Source organism: Thalassophryne amazonica, chromosome 16, assembly GCF_902500255.1.
Source record: "Thalassophryne amazonica chromosome 16, fThaAma1.1, whole genome shotgun sequence".
NCBI lineage: Eukaryota > Metazoa > Chordata > Actinopteri > Batrachoidiformes > Batrachoididae > Thalassophryne > Thalassophryne amazonica.
This window is the reverse complement of record NC_047118.1, coordinates 19,668,053-19,687,838: the sequence shown is the minus strand read 5'-3', so window position 1 is coordinate 19,687,838 and position 19,786 is coordinate 19,668,053. Positions and strand designations below refer to the sequence as shown.

Genomic DNA, 19,786 nt, shown 5'->3' with positions numbered 1-19,786 from the left:
AGCCAGTGTATGCCAATCATAATTAAAAATGCTGGCATAAGTCCAATAAGTTATGGGTAAGTTTTTTTTATAAGTTAAGGCCCGGTCACAGGGCAATGAAGCCCAAACGAAACAAGAGATCTGGACTTTCATTGAGTTTCATTGGCATAGTTTAACCTTCGCTCAGCTTCGTTCCTGCACCTGGCACTTCATCAGTATTTTTAAACTGTCGAAAAATTTGAACGAATGCCGCCGTAAACCTCAATTCGTCCGTATTTCGTTTTGCTGTCGTTCTTGAGGGTTTCTTATTGTTTGCTTAGTTTTTGTAACCTTAGCGTTTAGTTCGACTTCATTCGACCAGCTGAATGTTTTCATACAGTACAGAAGCCGGTTTGTGAGCGCTGCTGCTGCTGACGCTGCGTTCATGTACCGTTGGAAATTACAGGGTAAAATTTTTTTTTTATCTGGGTGGGGGGTGGGGGGGTCAGCTTCACTGGGCTCAGGCACCTTATATAGTCCAGAATTAATCTTTTGTGTGGATACAATGAATTATTTTACCAAAATTAAAATGAAAACCACGGTCCTGCCACAAGCAACAAACAACAAAAAAGTCATGTAATTTCCAACGGTACTTGAATGCGGCAGCTGTGTGCGCTTATTATTTTTTATTAAATATAACAATATGAGTGTAGGAATGACAATCTAGTCCTTCTGTACATGTGGCAACAGGTAGATGATTCAGATGATTATATAAGAGCTGTTTTGGACATTGTGGATCTGCTGCACCTAGTGGAAATAACCGCACATGGGGAGTCAATGCGTGGTGTTCACACAGACTGATCAATTTACTGCTCTAATGATATATTCTATGGTCTATTTGAAGAGTTTCAGTCAGGTTTTAGAATTCATCATAGTACAGAAACAGCATTAGTGAAGGTTACAAATGATCTTCTTATGGCCTCAGACAGTGGACTCATCTCTGTGCTTGTTCTGTTAGACCTCAGTGCTGCTTTTGATACTGTTGACCATAAAATTTTATTACAGAGATTAGAGCATGCCATAGGTATTAAAGGCACTGCGCTGCGGTGGTTTGAATCATATTTATCTAATAGATTACAATTTGTTCATGTAAATGGGGAATCTTCTTCACAGACTAAGGTTAATTATGGAGTTCCACAAGGTTCTGTGCTAGGACCAATTTTATTCACTTTATACATGCTTCCCTTAGGCAGTATTATTAGACGGCATTGCTTAAATTTTCATTGTTACGCAGATGATACCCAGCTTTATCTATCCATGAAGCCAGAGGACACACACCAATTAGCTAAACTGCAGGATTGTCTTACAGACATAAAGACATGGATGACCTCTAATTTCCTGCTTTTAAACTCAGATAAAACTGAAGTTATTGTACTTGGCCCCACAAATCTTAGAAACATGGTGTCTAACCAGATCCTTACTCTGGATGGCATTACCCTGACCTCTAGTAATACTGTGAGAAATCTTGGAGTCATTTTTGATCAGGATATGTCATTCAAAGCGCATATTAAACAAATACGTAGGACTGCTTTTTTGCATTTACGCAATATCTCTAAAATTAGAAAGGTCTTGTCTCAGAGTGATGCTGAAAAACTAATTCATGCATTTATTTCCTCTAGGCTGGACTATTGTAATTCATTATTATCAGGTTGTCCTAAAAGTTCCCTGAAAAGCCTTCAGTTAATTCAAAATGCTGCAGCTAGAGTACTAACGGGGACTAGAAGGAGAGAGCATATCTCACCCATATTGGCCTCTCTTCATTGGCTTCCTGTTAATTCTAGAATAGAATTTAAAATTCTTCTTCTTACTTTAAGGTTTTGAATAATCAGGTCCCATCTTATCTTAGGTACCTCATAGTACCATATCACCCCAATAGAGTGCTTCGCTCTCAGACTGCAGGCTTACTTGTAGTTCCTAGGGTTTGTAAGAGTAGAATGGGAGGCAGAGCCTTCAGCTTTCAGGCTCCTCTCCTGTGGAACCAGCTCCCAATTCAGATCAGGGAGACAGACACCCTCTCTACTTTTAAGATTAGGCTTAAAACTTTCCTTTTTGCTAAAGCTTATAGTTAGGGCTGGATCAGGTGACCCTGAACCATCCCTTAGTTATGCTGCTATAGACTTAGACTGCTGGGGGGTTCCCATGATGCACTGAGTGTTTCTTTCTCTTTTTGCTCTGTATGCACCACTCTGTATTTAATCATTAGTGATTGATCTCTGCTCCCCTCCACAGCATGTCTTTTTCCTGGTTCTCTCCCTCAGCCCCAACCAGTCCCAGCAGAAGACTGCCCCTCCCTGAGCCTGGTTCTGCTGGAGGTTTCTTCCTGTTAAAAGGGAGTTTTTCCTTCCCACTGTCGCCAAGTGCTTGCTCACAGGGGGTCGTTTTGACCGTTGGGGTTTTTACGTAATGATTGTATGGCCTTGCCTTACAATATAAAGCGCCTTGGGGCAACTGTTTGTTGTGATTTGGCGCTATATAAAAAAATTGATTGATTGATTGATATTCAATCAACTTTACACTTATTTTTACTCCCCCTTTTGACAGTTTTCTGTTATAAATCAATATATATAGCTTAGTAACATAATACAGTGATAGAGCAGCCACCATGGGTGTACAGACAGCGATGAGAGTTTTGGTATTTGAGAGATTTGAGAAATATTTGGCGTGTTTGGAGTGTGTATTATTTTGGTGGAGAATTTAGCGTGTGTGGTTAATGTGGTGGTGTTTTTTTATGTAAAAATGAGGTGTCTTGTGAATGTTGAGCAGGCGCTTCAGTTTTTTTTTTTTTTTTGGAGCAAGACGGAGCACGCAGTGTGTAGTCAGAGTCTGAACCAGACAGTGAGGATTCTGATGATGAAGGAAATGATCCCTGTGTTGTTCTGAACAAGCAAGCAAGCAAGGTGGATCCACTGACGTGTGCACACATGTCCACAGTGGGTCGGATCGCGCGCTAATCTTTGCAGCTTCCCAGGGCCGAGTCCTGGAACGCAGAGCAGGATGCAGACACACTGCTCCAGCAGTGGCTCCAGGTGCATTTCATTAAAAGTGTGGAGATCGACATTAGCTTCTGTTTCGTTTTGTTCCTCTTTTGTTCCTTTTGTGTTCTTGATTCGCAGGCTATTCGGCGATGGGAAAAGTCAAAAGTTCATTCAGCCACAGTAGAGAAGCTTGAATCTTCGACTGGACTGGGTTGCTTGACGTGAGGACGTTTCGCTTCAAATCACAGAAGCTTCCTCAGCTAAAATTCTTGCTCTGGTAGTCTGACTTCTGTCTTGACTCTTGTAGAGAAGAATAAACCAGAAGCCAACAAAAGCTGGAGTTTTTTAACCTAACCAGACCCCACCTACCGAGAGGCTGACTGCTATAGGCTAGTGACTAAACAATAGTTCTAATTAACATCTATTGTGCCCTAGTTAGCACTCTCCTAATGACAGGATGGAAGCCTCCCCTGATGGCTCCCTTGATGACTCTCTCCTGATGACGTGAATGACTCATTACCATGAACAAAAGACTGAAACTGCTTTGACCTGAGTACCACATTGTAAACAGGGGAGAAAGCGTGTCTGAGACTCGCTCCGCGGTTAAGGCTGGGTTTCAACTGTTTTACAAAGAATGCTTCCTTGACACCTCTCTCAAACCATTTCTTCTCTCTGGCTAAGATTTTAACTTCCTTGTCCTCAAACGTGTGATTAGTGTCTTTCAGGTGGAGATGAACTGCAGACTGAGGTCCACTGGCAACCTCTCTGCGGTGCTGGTATAGCCTCTTGTGTAAAAGTTGCTTCGTCTCACCTATGTAGTGTTCATTACAGTTTTCCTGACATCTGATATGATACACTATATTGCTCTGTTTGTAACTAGGGATCCTGTCCTTAAGGTGAACTAATTTCTGTCTCAAGGTGTTGACTGGTTTAAAGTAAACTGGGATTTTGTGCTGTCTGAAGATCCTCTGTAGTTTTTCCCCTACTCCTGCTAAATAAGGGAGAGACACTCATCTTCTTCTTGTCTCCGTCTCCTGTCTATCTGGTCTCTTTGTTTTCTGGGACTTCTGCACTTTGTCCAGGGACCAACGTGGGTACCCACATACTGTGAGGGCTTTCCGTACAAGTTGTTGCTCTTTAGCCCTTCCCTCTGCAGTTGTGGGCACCTGTAGGGCTCTGTGTTGAAGAGTCCTGATCACCCCGAGCTTGTGTTCAAGGGGGTGGTTTGAGCCAAAGAGCAGATATTGGTCAGTGTGAGTGGGTTTTCTGTAAACCTCTGTCTGGAGCTGCCTGTTCTCTCGAATCGTAACATCACAGTCCAAGAAGGCTAAATGGTTGTTTCTGGCATCCTCACGTGTGAACTTGATATTGGAGTCCACCGAATTGATGTGTTCTGTAAAGTCCTCGACCTCCTGTTGCTTGATTTTAACCCATGTGTCATCGACATATCTGAACCAGTGACTGGGAGAGATGCCCGTGAACAACGTCAAGGCTGTCTTCTCCACTCGCTCCATGTACAGATTGGCCACAATGGGGGATACCGGAGACCCCATCGCACAACCATGGATCTGCCTGTAGTAATTCCCCTAGAATTACTTGCAAGAATTTTAGCTGAGGAAGCTTCTGTGATTTGAAGCGAAACGTCCTCACGTCAAGCAACCCAGTCCAGTCGAAGATTCAAGCTTCTCTACTATGGAAACCACCTGGACAACTGAGAGCCTACACAGATTCATTCAGCCACCTTTTCTCGACAATTTGTGACTTTTTTAAAACTTTTTTGCCTTTGTTCAAGAATCGTTTTATGCCGTGTGACCGGTGTCGCAGACCGAACGGTCCGCTCCTAAAAATTGGTCCGCCTTTTGCATCTGTGCATGCATCATTTCGGACCACAGCAGCACGTCTGAGATGGAGTCTCTTCACCCAAAGCAATCAAATGGATTAATGGGATTATTAACCATCAGATGATGAAGATAAAACCTCTTAAATTATTCTAAAGTCAGTTTTAGGCAACTATGCTGTTTTAAGCAGAAACTCAACAAAATTCCGTGACGCTTTGAAATGACGACGCACAGTGAATGCATCAGCTCGCAGCTCGTTTAGCCGTGGCGCTCTGATTGCTTCCGCCGCCTTTTTATGATGAAGTAATGCTGAATTTAGGTGGAAATGATTGTTGTACAAAAGCATTAGATATCTGTCGGTGAGATAGATGATGACTGGAGTGCAGTTTGAAGCAGGAACAAAGTGTTAATCCATGAACCGCGTCATCGAGGGGACTGATTTTTAGGTGGACCATTCGGTCAGCAACACCAGGCCTTTAAGAGCACGTTGAAACACGCTGAAGCTTGCTGAAGCTCGCTTGTGTATGTCCTAATAAGCTGAGCTCCTCAAAAAAGTTTGGGCATGCTGAAAATTTTAAACGCATGCATGACTCATACATCCTGCACATGCGGGACATAAGTTTTGTGATTGTTGGCATACGTTTCTTGTAATTTACTCCTAAGTCTAAATCCATTCATTAATGCTGGCCACTGATTGGCTGAAAGCTGTGGTCCTCATGCAGACAGACTGTTTCATTCACACATGAAAAAATATAAAGTCTGACCCGTCCAATTCACCATCACAGACAGACATGAATCCACATAAAGCTCCTGATTTTTGAAAATGACATCTGGAAATACTTTAATTCGTGGCTGGAAACGTAATGTTTTAAAGCAAGCCCCTCAGTGGTTTTTCTGCTGCAGGTGCGTGTCACGCTCTGAACACACAAAAGTACTGTGATGATTTAAACTTTTAAAGTGTCATCGCTGTCGGTGAGATCGTCAGACGACCTGATCAGTCAGATGTGGTCACCTGATCCAGCCCTAACTATAAGCTTTAGCAAAAAGGAAAGTTTTAAGCCTAATCTTAAAAGTAGAGAGGGTGTCTGTCTCCCTGATCTGAATTGGGAGCTGGTTCCACAGGAGAGGAGCCTGAAAGCTGAAGGCTCTGCCTCCCATTCTACTCTTACAAACCCTAGGAACTACAAGTAAGCCTGCAGTCTGAGAGCGAAGCGCTCTATTGGGGTGATATGGTCCTACGAGGTCCCTAAGATAAGATGGGACCTGATTATTCAAAACCTTATAAGTAAGAAGAAGAATTTTAAATTCTATTCTAGAATTAACAGGAAGCCAATGAAGAGAGGCCAATATGGGTGAGATATGCTCTCTCCTTCTAGTCCCCGTCAGTACTCTAGCTGCAGCATTTTGAATTAACTGAAGGCTTTTTAGGGAACTTTTAGGACAACCTGATAATAATGAATTACAATAGTCCAGCCTAGAGGAAATAAATGCATGAATTAGTTTTTCAGCATCACTCTGAGACAAGACCTTTCTGATTTTAGAGATATTGCGTAAATGCAAAAAAGCAGTCCTACGTATTTGTTTAATATGCGCTTTGAATGACATATTCTGATCAAAAATTACTCCAAGATTTCTCACAGTATTACTAGCGGTCAGGGTAATGCCATCCAGAGTAAGGATCTGGTTAGACACCATGTTTCTAAGATTTGTGGGGCCAAGTACAATAACTTCAGTTTTATCTGAGTTTAAAAGCAGGAAATTAGAGGTCATCCATGTCTTTATGTCTGTAAGACAATCCTGCAGTTTAGCTAATTGGTGTGTGTCCTCTGGCTTCATGGATAGATAAAGCTGGGTATCATCTGCGTAACAATGAAAATTTAAGCAATACCGTCTAATAATACTGCCTAAGGGAAGCATGTATAAAGTGAATAAAATTGGTCCTAGCACAGAACCTTGTGGAACTCCATAATTAAGTTTAGTCTGTGAAGAAGATTCCCCATTTACATGAACAAATTGTAATCTATTAGACAAATATGATTCAAACCACCGCAGCGCAGTGCCTTTAATACCTATGGCATGCTCTAATCTCTGTAATAAAATTTTATGGTCAACAGTATCAAAAGCAGCACTGAGGTCTAACAGAACAAGCACAGAGATGAGTCCACTGTCCGAGGCCATAAGAAGATCATTTGTAACCTTCACTAATGCTGTTTCTGTACTATGATGAATTCTAAAACCTGACTGAAACTCTTCAAATAGACCATTCCTCTGCAGATGATCCAGTTAGCTGTTTTACAACTACCCTTTCAAGAATTTTTGAGAGAAATGTTGAATCATTTTCTAAGTATATCCTGTTGCAAATGCATGGAGCCTGTACCAACAAATGTTGGGCAAGAGGTGTTGTACACTCCTGTCATGTAGCAAGTCAAAGTGTTGACAGTACATCTAACTTGCCTGAATTTGTATTGCAGGCGACAACCCCAGTGGATTTTGTCAGTTGACCCATTTTAGGCTTAACAGAAATGAGAGACACCAGCCAGAGAGCACCACATGAATGAACAGTTATTGTGTCATTTGAAAAATTCATTCAGACTGTAACTATTTATATTTTGCTAGTGTTGAGCTATAGGTATGGTCAATAATAAAGACATACTCTCAGGTAAATAATAACACATTTTAAGATATGCATTTGCGGACTTTTTTTTCTTTAAAAATGGTTCAACTCATGAACAGTTGTAGTTCCATGTTTGATGTGTTCAAACATTTTGGAACCTCAACCCGGCTTAAAAAACAAAAGACACCAAGAGTAAATGGTATTGAACTAACAGGAACATCTTTATTGAACTTTGACATTGTAAAAATAATTCAACAGCAAGTTCATATTTTATGACCACTGCTGAAAGGCCTCAAGTTGATGTTTTTCTTATTCTGCAGAATCACTCTGGAAAGAAACAAACAAACAAAAAAAGAGTCAAATGACTGATATGATTCCAAATTTACTTAAAAGTGTTTGTGTATGATACACCATGAAAATGCATGCGTTGATAGCTATGCTACATGCCAATATCCTGGAGAAACTACAACTATGTAGATACACATCCTTATTATACGAATTTTAAAAAGTGATAATGTATATTTATGTAATGGATCTCACACAAATGTTTACCTTTCCAGCGTCGCGGCTCTTGGCTCTCAACTTGTTGACCTGTGACTCAGCGATGTCAGCGCGCTCCTGAGCTTCCTCCAGTTCATGCTGGACCTTCCTCAGCCTGGACATGTGAGTGTTGGCCTGCTCCTCCTGTAAACAGTTCAGAATTAATCGAGCAGGACTGTAAATTTTGGAGATCAGTTTTGTTTTAAGTATAGAAAATGGGTAACATTGATGTCATTAACTTACAGACTCCTCAGCTTGTCTCTTGTAAGCCTTGACTTTGAGCTGCAGCTTGTCCACTAGGTCCTGAAGTCTCAGCACATTCTTCTTGTCCTCCTCAGTCTACATAGATATGTTTTATGAGTGAAGAAGAATAGAAAATTTAAAGTGCTACTGACTATTTATTTATTTATTTATTTATTTATTTTTAATGAAAGAAATTACCTGGTAGGTCAGCTCCTTCACTCTGCGCTCATACTTGCGAACTCCTTTAACGGCATCGGCTCCACGTCTCTGCTCAGCTTCAACTTCAGACTCCAGCTCACGCACCTATAAAGTCATGATAAAGATTTTACTGTGCAACTTTTATCTTGGAATGTTTGAGGATGTAAATAATGTGTGGCACATTTCATACCCTGGATTCCAGTTTCTGGAGCTGCTTCTTGCCACCCTTCATGGCCAGGTTCTCAGCTTCATCCAGACGGTGCTGCAGGTCCTTCACTGTGACCTCCAGGTTCTTCTTCATCCTCTCCAGGTGAGCACTGGTGTCCTGCTCCTTCTTCAGCTCCTCTGCCATCATGGCAGCCTAAAGTGATGAGTTTTGTGGAAATATTGATTAAGTTTGGACTTAAATGATCAAATATGTCAGTAAACTTTAAATGTAAAACACTTTATGAACATAACAGAAGAATTGTAAGTCTAAACTCACATCGGTGATCGCCTTTTTGGCTTTGTCCTCAGCATTTCTTGCTTCCTGGACAGCGTCGTCCACTTCACCCTGAACCTGGACAAGGTCAGCCTCAAGCTTCTTCTTGGTGTTCATTAGGCTGGTGTTCTACATATTCAAGGAGACAAGACAATATATTGAAGGGATGTGTCATTTCTTTCATGCATTACAATATGTGAGAATTCATGACCACAAACCTGTGAGTGAAGCAGTCCGACACGCTCACTAGCATCGACCAACTCCTGCTCAGCCACTTTGCGTCCTCTCTCTGTCTGTTCCAGAGCAGCTCTCAGCTCCTCAATCTCAGCCAGCATCAGACCATTTCTGCGCTCCACCATGGCAACCTGCTCCTTCATGTCTTCCTGTCCTCTGACGGCATCATCAAGATGCAGTTGGGCATCCTGACAGCAAAGAAGAAAAACATGAACCATCTGTGCTCTATGTCCTTTAGCTCGCTGTTTGTACCAAGCTCACCTTGAGTTGTCCTTGGACATTCCTCAGTTGTTTCTGGGCCTCAGCTGCCTGCCTATTGGCATGGCTCAGCTGAATCTCCATCTCATTCAGGTCTCCCTCCATCTTCTTCTTGACTCTCAGGGCATCGTTCCTGCTCCTGACCTCAGAGTCCAGAGTAGTCTGCATGGAATCCATCAATCTCTGGCTGTTCCTCTTGATCTGCTCCATCTCCTCATCCTTCTCTGCCAGCTTCCTGTCAACCTCTCCTTTGACCTGGTTGAGCTCAAGCTGAACACGAAGAATCTTGGCCTCCTCATGTTCCAGGGTGCCCTTAAGTATGAGTTACAAATACAGTTGTGTCACCAGTCTTTTGAGAAAACCAACTCAAAATGACCTCATCAATATGAAGTGATCAAATGCCATTGTAATTTATCAATTCGGTAATTTAAAAATTTCAGTTCAAATTTTACCTCTGCTTCCTCCAAGGCTGACTGAATTTCTGATTTCTCAGTCTCCACTGTCTTTTTGGCTTTTTCCAGTTCATGGATGCTCTTTCCAGTCTCACCAATCTGTTCAGTCAGGTCTGAGATCTCCTCTGTGGAAGAAGCAGACAAATATACAGTTAACGCTACAGCTCTTTTCAGGTTGTGCAAAGTCTATAAAATTCAGAGAAGACTCTTTGCACTTAAATCATAGTCACACATATTTTTGGTAATACGTACGCTGCAGGTTCTTGTTTTCCCTCTTCATGGTCTCCAGGTGATCCAGAGCCTCCTCATAGGAGTTCTTCATCTTGAACAGTTCAGTGCTGAGAGAACGAGCCTCTTTCTGAGCTCCTTCCAGCTCTGCCTGGGTCTCTTCAAACTTCTGCTTCCACTCTGCCAGGACCTACAATTTCATAGATCATTAAAGTTAAGCAGAATTGAATGCATTTGCACATCAGTTAAAGTAGTTTATTTTCTGCACAATAATTCACCTTATCAAAGTTCCTCTGCTTCTTGTCGAGGTTGGCAGCCAGAGCATTAGCTCTCTCCACATCAGTCATGAGGTCCTCCACCTCACCCTGCAACCTCTGCTTGGTCTTCTCTAAAGAGGCACACTTGGAGTTCACAGCCTCGATGGACTCCTCAGCATCCTGCAGACGTTGGGCGAGCTTTTTCCTGCAACAAACAAGAGTTTCATCAACTTAACTGTGCAAAAACCTGGGGAATTATAGAAAACATGACTGAATTAAAAATGTGTGTGATCTTAAAATGAATAGAATGGTATTATTTACTTGGCTTCCTCCAGTTCCTCAGTGCGCTGGATAGCATCAGTCTCGTATTTGGTTCTCCACTGAGCCACCTCGCTGTTGGCTTTGGACATTCCTCTCTGCAGCTCAGCCTTGGCCTCCTGCTCCTCCTCAAACTGCTCTCTGAGCAGGTCACAGTCATGGCGGGCTGACTGAACAGCATGGGCCAGGGCATTCTTGGCCTGTGAATCAACAGAGCATCCAAAAAGGTCTTTTTAATCAACTGATTTCATGTAAAATAAAATTCTCTGTGTAACTATAGCAAGAGAATAATCCGTTGCCAGGCCGACTTCACCAGAGCCCCTTTAGCCGCCAGGGCCAAGCCACTGGCATTACCAGGCTCCACGACGTGGACGTGGGGTTGGACTTTGTTGTAGCTGACATCCAGTTCCTTGAAGACCGCAGAGCACTTCAAGTACCTGGGAGTGGAGTTTAACAACGTCACAGTTATGGAGACCGCCATCAGTGGGAGGATAGGCGAGTACGTCAAGAACTACGGAGTGCTTTGAATGTTAGAGGGTCGTCATTGGAACACGTTGAGAGGACTGCCCATAGGCTGACCGGGTAGAATGGAAGGCCTTCTGGCAGACAGGCAGCAATACCTACCTGGTGTCTTATGATGATGATGAAAATTCTGTGTGAAGAAGGAGCTCTTCACATTGAATTATTTTAGATACACTTTAGATTGATGTCTGTGGGTAGCACCCCACAGACACCAATCTAATACACCCCTACTTGGGGATCCAGGAGCATGCCAAGCCCTCCACTGGAAAATTTTAAAAGTTGATAGCCTTTTTCCTGCATTTTAAGGCAACCTAGGAAACAAAATACTGTCTCTCTAGTCATCATTTTTAACACACAATTTTTATTTTAAACACTAGAAATCTTCTAACCATTCATGCAAGTGTTCATTAAGCCTTTGCTTATATAAGACCTTTCCCATATTTCATCACAACTTTGGTCCACACCCTTGAACACCTCTCTTGATCTACCACTGAATTAATCCCTGGAAAGTTCTTATGAGAGCAGAACATAAGGTACTCTTCATACCTTGACTTCCTCCTCAATGTGTCTCTTGAGCTCCTCAATCTGTTGAGTGTACGCCTGCTTGCCCCTGGTCAGTTGGGAAACAAGAGCTTCTTTCTCCTCAAGCTGCCTTGTAAACTCACCTGTTTGACATGATATTAATGTTATTTGTGGAAATCATGATACATTTGATGAGCATTTGATGTGTATTTTTATTTTATATCATTTTTACTGATTTTTTTTTATATATAAAATATGTGTAATGACTCCTGTCCGCTGACATCATAGGTAACTCACCATTCTCTGTCTGCAGTCTTGCCCTCTGTGCATTTACATCATTCAGCTGGCGAACGTTCTCATCATTTTTGGCTTTGAGCTCACTCAACTGGTCCTCAAGAGTTCTGCACATTTTTTCCAAGTTGCCCTGTGGACAATAAAATACAATTCCAATATTATCTTCTTTATTGTAACAAATTGTGTTTATTCATACTGCAGTTTATTTCTCTGAACATAATTTTTTAAGTGAAATCTTTCACTTATTGACAGAGCTCTCACCTTAGCTTTGGCAACAGCCTCCATGTTGCTGGAGAGGTCATCAATCTCCATCTTGTACTCGCTCTTTTCCTTCTCCAGCTTCTGCTTGACACGCTGGAGGTTGTCGATCTGTTCTCCCAGCTCTGCAACACTGTCGGCCTGCTTCTTGCGGAGAGCTGCCGCGGTAGCTTCATGCTGCAGAGTGGATTCTTCAAGGTCACGACGCAGCTTCTGTAACTCAGCCTCACGCTTCTTGTTCATCTCAATCTGAGCAGCTGTTGCTCCACCAGCTTCCTCGAGCCTCTCGCTGATCTCCTCCAGCTCCCTGGAGAGGTCAGCTCTCTGCTTCTCAACCTTGGCCCGAGCAGCCCGCTCAGCCTCAATCTCTTCTTCCAGCTCCTCAATACGAGCCTGAGATTTGAGGAGATTATTGTTAAAAAGGATAATGCAGTACAAAAGAGTCAGTCACTAAACATGCATCTCCACTGTGTTACCTGGAGTTCCTTGATCTTCTTCTGAAGCTGAGCACCAAGAGACTGTTCATCCTCGATCTTACTGAGGAGCTGGCTGGTCTCAAAGTCCTTCCTGAAATGGGAAAACAAGAATGCTGTCAGTGACCCCTGTTGTTTGTGGTGAAATGCTCAATCAGAACATAACAGGAAAAAATACTTCTTGATTTTCTCCTCAGATTGCTGCTTGTCGTTCTCCAGATCCATTATGGATTCCTGGGCCAGTTTCAGGTCTCCCTCAAGCTTCCTCTTGGCTCTCTCAAGGTCCATGCGAAGCTTCTTCTCTTGCTCCAGGGATCCCTCAAGCTTTGGAAATAAAAGTGGATCGTAAATTATTTTTGTATCATGTATTTTCATATCTAATACAAGACTAAAAAGAATTGCTTTCTCACGTCGTCCACTTGCTGTTCCAGTTTTGTCTTGGACTTGGTCAGAGTGTTGACTTTGTCTTCTTCTGCCTGGAGATCATCCAGTGTTTGCTGGTGGGCCTCTTGGAGAGCCTTCTTCTCTTTGGTTAGCTTGGCAATAGACTCATCTTGAGATGCCATCTCCTCTGTCAGGTTTTTCACCTAAAGATGACATCAATTTAATAATATAAATTTTTGAACACACACATGGGACCACATATTTTTATCTATAAATGTTGGTATGAAAGTCACCTTGTTTTCAGTGGCATGCTTCTCTTTCTCCACTTTAGCCAAGGTGAGCTCCAAGTCATCAATATCTTTCTTCAGTTCAGAGCATTCATCCTCAAGTTTCCTCTTCTTGGCAGTAAGCTCAGCATTGATTTCCTCTTCATCCTCCAGTCTCTCACTTGTCTCTTTGAGTTTAGCCTCAAGCTGGATCTTGCTCTTAATGAGTCCCTCACACCTTTCCTCAGCATCAGACAGGTTTTCAACTTCCTGTATTGTGTGGAACATACAGTATGTAAAGCCACATTAAAGGAATAATTCATACAACATTGATGAAACACAACCCAAAGAGAATTTCAGTGTTTTTTTTCTCTACTCACAGCAGCTACTTGCAGTTGCAGGTCATTCTTTTCCTGCAACAGGGAAACCATCTTCTCTTCCAGCTCCTTTTTCTTTGCCAGTGCAGCAGCCAGGTCTGACTGCATCTTGTCATAGTTCTCCTTCATCTGGGAAAGCTCCTTCTCAGTCTCAGCACTCTTCAGAAGAGGTTTGATCTTGAAGTACAGCTTCAGCCATGGCCAGTTTTTCACATTCATGAATGAACGGATATTGTACTGGATGGAGTAGATAGATTCTCTATCAAATGAAACAAAGCACACTGTCACCTCAGCATTGCCATTCTCTACAACCTTTGGGCATATCATAAACACTGATCTTGACAGTACAGTCATTGTCTGCTTGTTAATTTTACCTCCTCTCCATCATCTTAACAAACTCTTTCCTCATGACGTATCCTCTGCAGAGAGCCTGAGTCATGGTCACCAGCGTAGCCAGTTTCTCATCTCTCATCTCCTCCAGAGTACCCAGCAGACCAGCTTTGAAGAACACCTGCAACATTTCATTATGTAAAATAAATTAGCCATTAATGCACACAAGATCAGACAAGTGAAACCGGTTCGTAGTCTTTGTATGAATGTACCTTTGTGTGTCCAAACTTGTACTGAGTGTGGTCCACATCAATGGAGCCCAAGAGCTTCTCTGAAGCCTTCTTGTTGTCAATGAACTGTCCCTCAGGGATGACACTGGCATTCAATACTTTGTATCTGTCAAAGAAAAAATGTCATTCTTACACACTGTGTACGCCTCATCTTGTAGTTTTACACAGTATGTCAACTGACGTACACTTGAATGTCTCAAATTAAAGTAATATTCACCTCTGCTTGAAGTCACCATAGAGGATTCTGCTGGGGAAACCCTTTCTGCAGATTCTGATGCCTTCCAGCACACCGTTACACCTCAGCTGGTGGATGACCAGATAATTCTCCATCAGACCTGGATATTGCAAATGTAAATTGATCAACAATTTTTAAAAATCAAAGCCTTACAACACATTTAAAAATTTCTTTTACACTAATCACCAGAAAATCATTGTTAAGTTGAAAAGGAATATGTGCATTGATTGTTCTGTATGGTAAAAGGACAGCATTTATATAGCACTTTTACATCTGAATTAGAAGTTCAGAATGCTTTTACTTAATAATGTGAAATAATCAGGCACAATAAAACACCAAAAGGTGATGAATAGCATTCATATCTGCGTTTTACCTGGAGTCTTTGATTCATTGGGAATCAGGCAGCGCACAAAGTGAGGATGAGTGCTCCTCAAGTTGGTCATCAGCTTGCCCAAGTTCTCCTGTGGATCAGAAGTGATGATTTCATCCTTTGTCATCACAGGATAATTAACCAGTATTATTTTAACATCGGTTTTGAATTAAATATTATTGTAAATACATACTCTGAAAAGAGCAGACACAGTTTGGAAGGAGCCACCCTTCTTTTTGCCACCCTTCTTGCCGCCACCACCAGCTCCCTCTGATTTTTTCCAAAGCACAATGTAATTAGTGCATTATGACCAATAACTGCACATTTTTTTTACAACCTTTTTTCAAGTTTATTGTCTGCACTGGAAACAACATAGGGGTTGGACATCAAAAATGCATGTGAGCGGAGGAGTGAGCTTGTCCATCTTAGCTAGGTTGCACAGACAATAACTCAAAAGCAACAAATACTATCATCTTTTAACTCACCACATCCAGAGAACATATAATGAGTATCAACTGTATTGCATGTGTTGAAGTTTGATGCACCAGATCAATCGAAAGAGCATCTTTGTTTTGTCTATGTACTGTAAAATCTCACGTCTGACACCTGCTGGATGGTTTGTGGATGATAGACAAATGATCCAAACTTGCAAACAGCAACTCACATTTAGTTTGTCTTCCTCCTGAATACAGAATGTTGTGTGCTTGTTGCACTACTCAATTCATCTAACAATTTAGTATTTGTGGCAAGAAACATGATGTGCACCACCCAACTAACAAGCTTGCAAACATGGGGAGAAACATGATGCTGTCTTTGTGAGCCAATATCAGACAACATATATAACAGAACAGGAAGGTGAAATTGGAACTAAAGAATGGAAAAACCACATGAGTGGGTATGGTGCTTTTTTTTTTTTTTTTGGTACTGCAAGTTAGTAATAACTAACTTGAAACAATGCTTCAGAATGTTCTGAAACATTTGCAACACCCATGTTTCCGAACATTGTACCAGAGTCTGTATCAAAAAGAAGACATTACAAGCTATGCTAAATGAAGCCTCATTATGTTGCCAACTACTTCAAAGTTGGTAATTCCACATTTATGGAGTAATGTTAATGAATATATTGCCATGTCATCAGTACGTCTTACCATCAGTTGCAGCATGGGATGCATACAGGAAGGCGAGCAGCTTATTGGATGCCTTCTGGTAGAGCTGAACAACGGAGTCATTCAGGGGGTCCTTATTCTTGTCCAACCAGCCAGTGATGTTGTAGTCAACAGTACCAGCATAGTGAACCAGGGAGAAGTGAGCCTCAGCCTTGCCCTTTCCAGGCTTTGGCTTCTCGAAGCTCTTGCTCTTGCCAAGATGCTGATCATGCAGTTTGTTCTTGAAGGTTGTGTCAGAAGCTTTGGGGAACATGCACTCCTCTTCAAGGATGGAGAAGATGCCCATTGGCTGAGAAGAAGGTGTAGTTTATGTTAAAACAAAAAGATCCACGTGACATGAAAAAATAATTTTTAACAGAACAACTACTGACCTTCTCAATAAGCTCAATGCAGGCAGCCAAGTCCATACCGAAGTCAATGAACTCCCAAACAATGCCTTCTTTCTTATATTCCTCTTGCTCCAGGACAAACATGTGGTGGTTGAAGAACTGCTGCAATTTCTCATTGGTGAAGTTAATACATAGCTGCTCCAAGCTGTTGAACTATTTAACAACAACAACAACAAAAAAATACAATATCAGTTTCATGTAAAAACTATTTTGATATGCTATAGAAATGATATTTTCTTCAAATCACTCACATCAAAGATCTCAAATCCAGCAATATCCAACACACCAATGAAGAACTGTCTTGGCTGCTTTGTGTCCAACATTTCATTGATGCGGACGACCATCCACAAGAACATTTTCTCATAAACAGACTTGCAAAGAGCTGAGACAGCATTGTTGACCTATGAGGAAAGAGTTTAGACTGAGTTTCTTTAATTAATAAAATATCATTTGGATAAAATACAAGTATATGTTTGCTTTTCCAAAAACAATTTTTCTTTTTAGTACCTGTGGAACGGTCTGACCTTTGGTCACCATCTCATTTCCGACTTTGACTCTGGGGTAGCACAGAGATTTCAGCATATCTGCTGAGTTCAGGCCCAGGAGGTAGGCAATTTTATCAGCCACTGATGAAGAGAAACAACACAAACACACAGTTCACATTATCTTAGCCAGCTTCTTGCATATTAAATGCATCTTTAAATGTAAGAATGTTGTAATTTTATCTGTTACCCTCTGTGCCATCAGGCTCAGCCTGCTCCTCTCGCTGCTTCTGCTTGAATTTCATGTTGCCATGATGCATCACAGCACCAGTCAACTTGTAGATGCCGTTCTTTTCCTCAGCGTTGAAGCCCAAGATGTCAATGGCAGTCTGTGTTGTAAAGAAAGCAGATGTATTTGATGTATTTTATTGTATGTGTTCATCTGTATAAAAGACTGATATAGCCAAATTTTCATCTCACATCAGTTGCAATGAACTCCTCAACATCATTGATGCTCTTGACAGTGATTTCACCCTGACTGATCATCGGATAGTCATAGGGGTTGGTGGTGATCAGAAGAGCCTCTGGAAGAGAAATGTAACATGTAAGATTTGTGTTTGTCTTTTATATAATTTCAGGGTAAATTTCAAGTTGTGTAGAATTGTACCCAGGAGCTCAGGCTTGTGGCCAGTCATCAATTGGTAGAAGATATGGTAGCTCCTCTCAGCAGACAACTGGAAGGTTACACGGGACTTCTCCAGCAGATCTACGAATAACACATTTGATGAGGAGCTTCAACATTAAGAAATGTCAACATAAGTAGCAATGTATCAGTCCTAGCTTTGCAGTCAGATTTAATGACCTAGATATAGCTTGTAAGTTTGAATTTACCCTCATGTGTAACCTTTCTACAAATGTTGCAAATTAAGCACTAAAGTTTAGCACAAATTTCTCTCACATTACATCGTAAATGACACTTACATGTTTCAATATCAGCTGAGGCCAGTTTTCCAGAAGAACCAAAGTGGATTCTGATGAATTTACCCTGGACAGGCAGAGAATGTTAACATTAATCTTTGTCACAGCGCAATCAGAAAATTCTGAACATACGAAACTTACAAAACGAGAGGAGTTGTCATTCCTCACAGTCTTGGCATTACCGTAGGCCTCAAGCAGAGGGTTGGCTGCAACAATTTGGTCCTCAAGAGAACCCTGCAACACATGAATTTAAAGTTTAATACCAAGTTAAATATTTGAATTGTTTCTTCAATCCCTGTTATAAATCATTTTATTTTTAGTCCAAATTTATACCTGCATTTTACCAGGTGTAGGCTCTGCCTTCTTGGCTCCAAGGGCTGCAATTGTTGCAAAGTACTGGATGACACGCTTGGTGTTGACAGTCTTTCCTGCACCAGATTCTCCACTGGGTATTAGAAAAGCATTGTGTAGCTTCATAATTAAAAGATCTTCAATTTATAGTGTTTCAGATTTTTTGCTGTACTTACGTAATCAGGACAGACTGGTTCTCACGGTCTGAAAATAAAATATATAAAGGTAAACATTTATGGTATCTCCACTAAAACTGCCTTTAAAGGCTAAAGTCGTCTTCCATATTTACATCTTCAGCAACTGTTCTAACTTTAACCTTACCAGTGAGCATGGCCTGATAGCCATTGTCAGAGATGGAGAAGATGTGGGGTGGAGCCTCAATCCTCTTCTTGCCTCTGTATGCTGCCACACATACTGCGTCATACACAGGAAGCCACTTGTAGGGGTTCACGACAACGCAAAACAACCCAGAGTAGGTCTGTAACAGGACACATACAGTAAACAGTATGTAAGCATGTTCATGTAGTTGCTCGTTGCAACTACATTACTGTTGCACTGTTGCAAAGTGAAAACTCACGTAGATCATCCATGATGCATAACGCTCCTTGAGGTTAAACAGCACAGATGGTTCATTGAGGTGGGTCATCATGGCCATGTCCTCCATCTTATCAAACTTGGGAGGATTCCTGGGATGGATGTCATCCTCCTTTACAGTGACAGTCTGTGTCGGGAAAAAGAGTTGTTTTACGATTAGATTTAAAATAATGCTGAAACATATATCTTCATCAATAGCAGCTTTAGCAAAAACACAAGCAAAAATAGAATGAAGGAGCACATGTTTCTTTGTGTGTTTGTATGTGTGCATTTTCACCTACCTTTCCCCCATCAGTCTCAACTGTGGCTTTACCACCCTCTCTTTTGACGAGTTTGCCCTTGACATACATCTCATCAGAATCAGTCACAAAGAATGCGGTTTTGGCATCAAATGGAGCAGTCTGAGCCTCAATCCTCTCTTTCTCTGGTTTCCGGAGGTAAATGGCCGCAGGGCCATACTGCTCCATCTCCGCGTCGGTGCTCATGGTGGCACTTTAATGGAGTCTGAAAGTTTTGAAACATTTTGTCACTTAGACATCCTTATGTATTCTTTTATAATATTGTGTCTTGTTTTGTTTTGTCATGAAGCATAGTAGTTACCTTAACCGACCCAAAAAGAAAATACTTGATGTTCCGTGTATGTCCAAGTGGCTACAAAGTAAAACATTCAGAAGTTTTTTTAATTGACATTTGTAAACATCGCAAAAATAAGCATATCATAAAATGTTCTAATTGTAAAAGTCATAAAATACATTTTAAATAACTAGTAACAGTGCATGTGCTGTTAATACTTTACAATAACAACACTTTAAATGACACTAGTTATTGCAGTACTAAGCACTGATGGTTAA

General features: G+C 41.4%; 1 protein-coding gene across 1 annotated transcript; it reads right to left on the bottom strand.

Annotated features, from left to right (window-relative positions):
* Positions 1–7,754: 7,754 nt before the first annotated feature.
* LOC117527996 (myosin heavy chain, fast skeletal muscle-like) lies at positions 7,755–14,802 on the bottom strand. The gene is made up of 17 exons (XM_034190517.1): positions 14,792–14,802; positions 12,727–12,787; positions 12,254–12,643; positions 11,996–12,122; positions 11,723–11,841; positions 10,658–10,854; positions 10,358–10,541; positions 10,104–10,269; positions 9,852–9,976; positions 9,403–9,711; positions 9,126–9,329; positions 8,911–9,036; positions 8,617–8,787; positions 8,427–8,531; positions 8,229–8,324; positions 7,998–8,129; positions 7,755–7,772 (listed from the first exon to the last, which is right to left on the bottom strand). The coding sequence occupies exons 1-17, from the start codon at positions 14,800–14,802 to the stop codon at positions 7,755–7,757; spliced, it is 2,541 nt and encodes an 846-aa protein (XP_034046408.1).
* Positions 14,803–19,786: the final 4,984 nt, after the last annotated feature.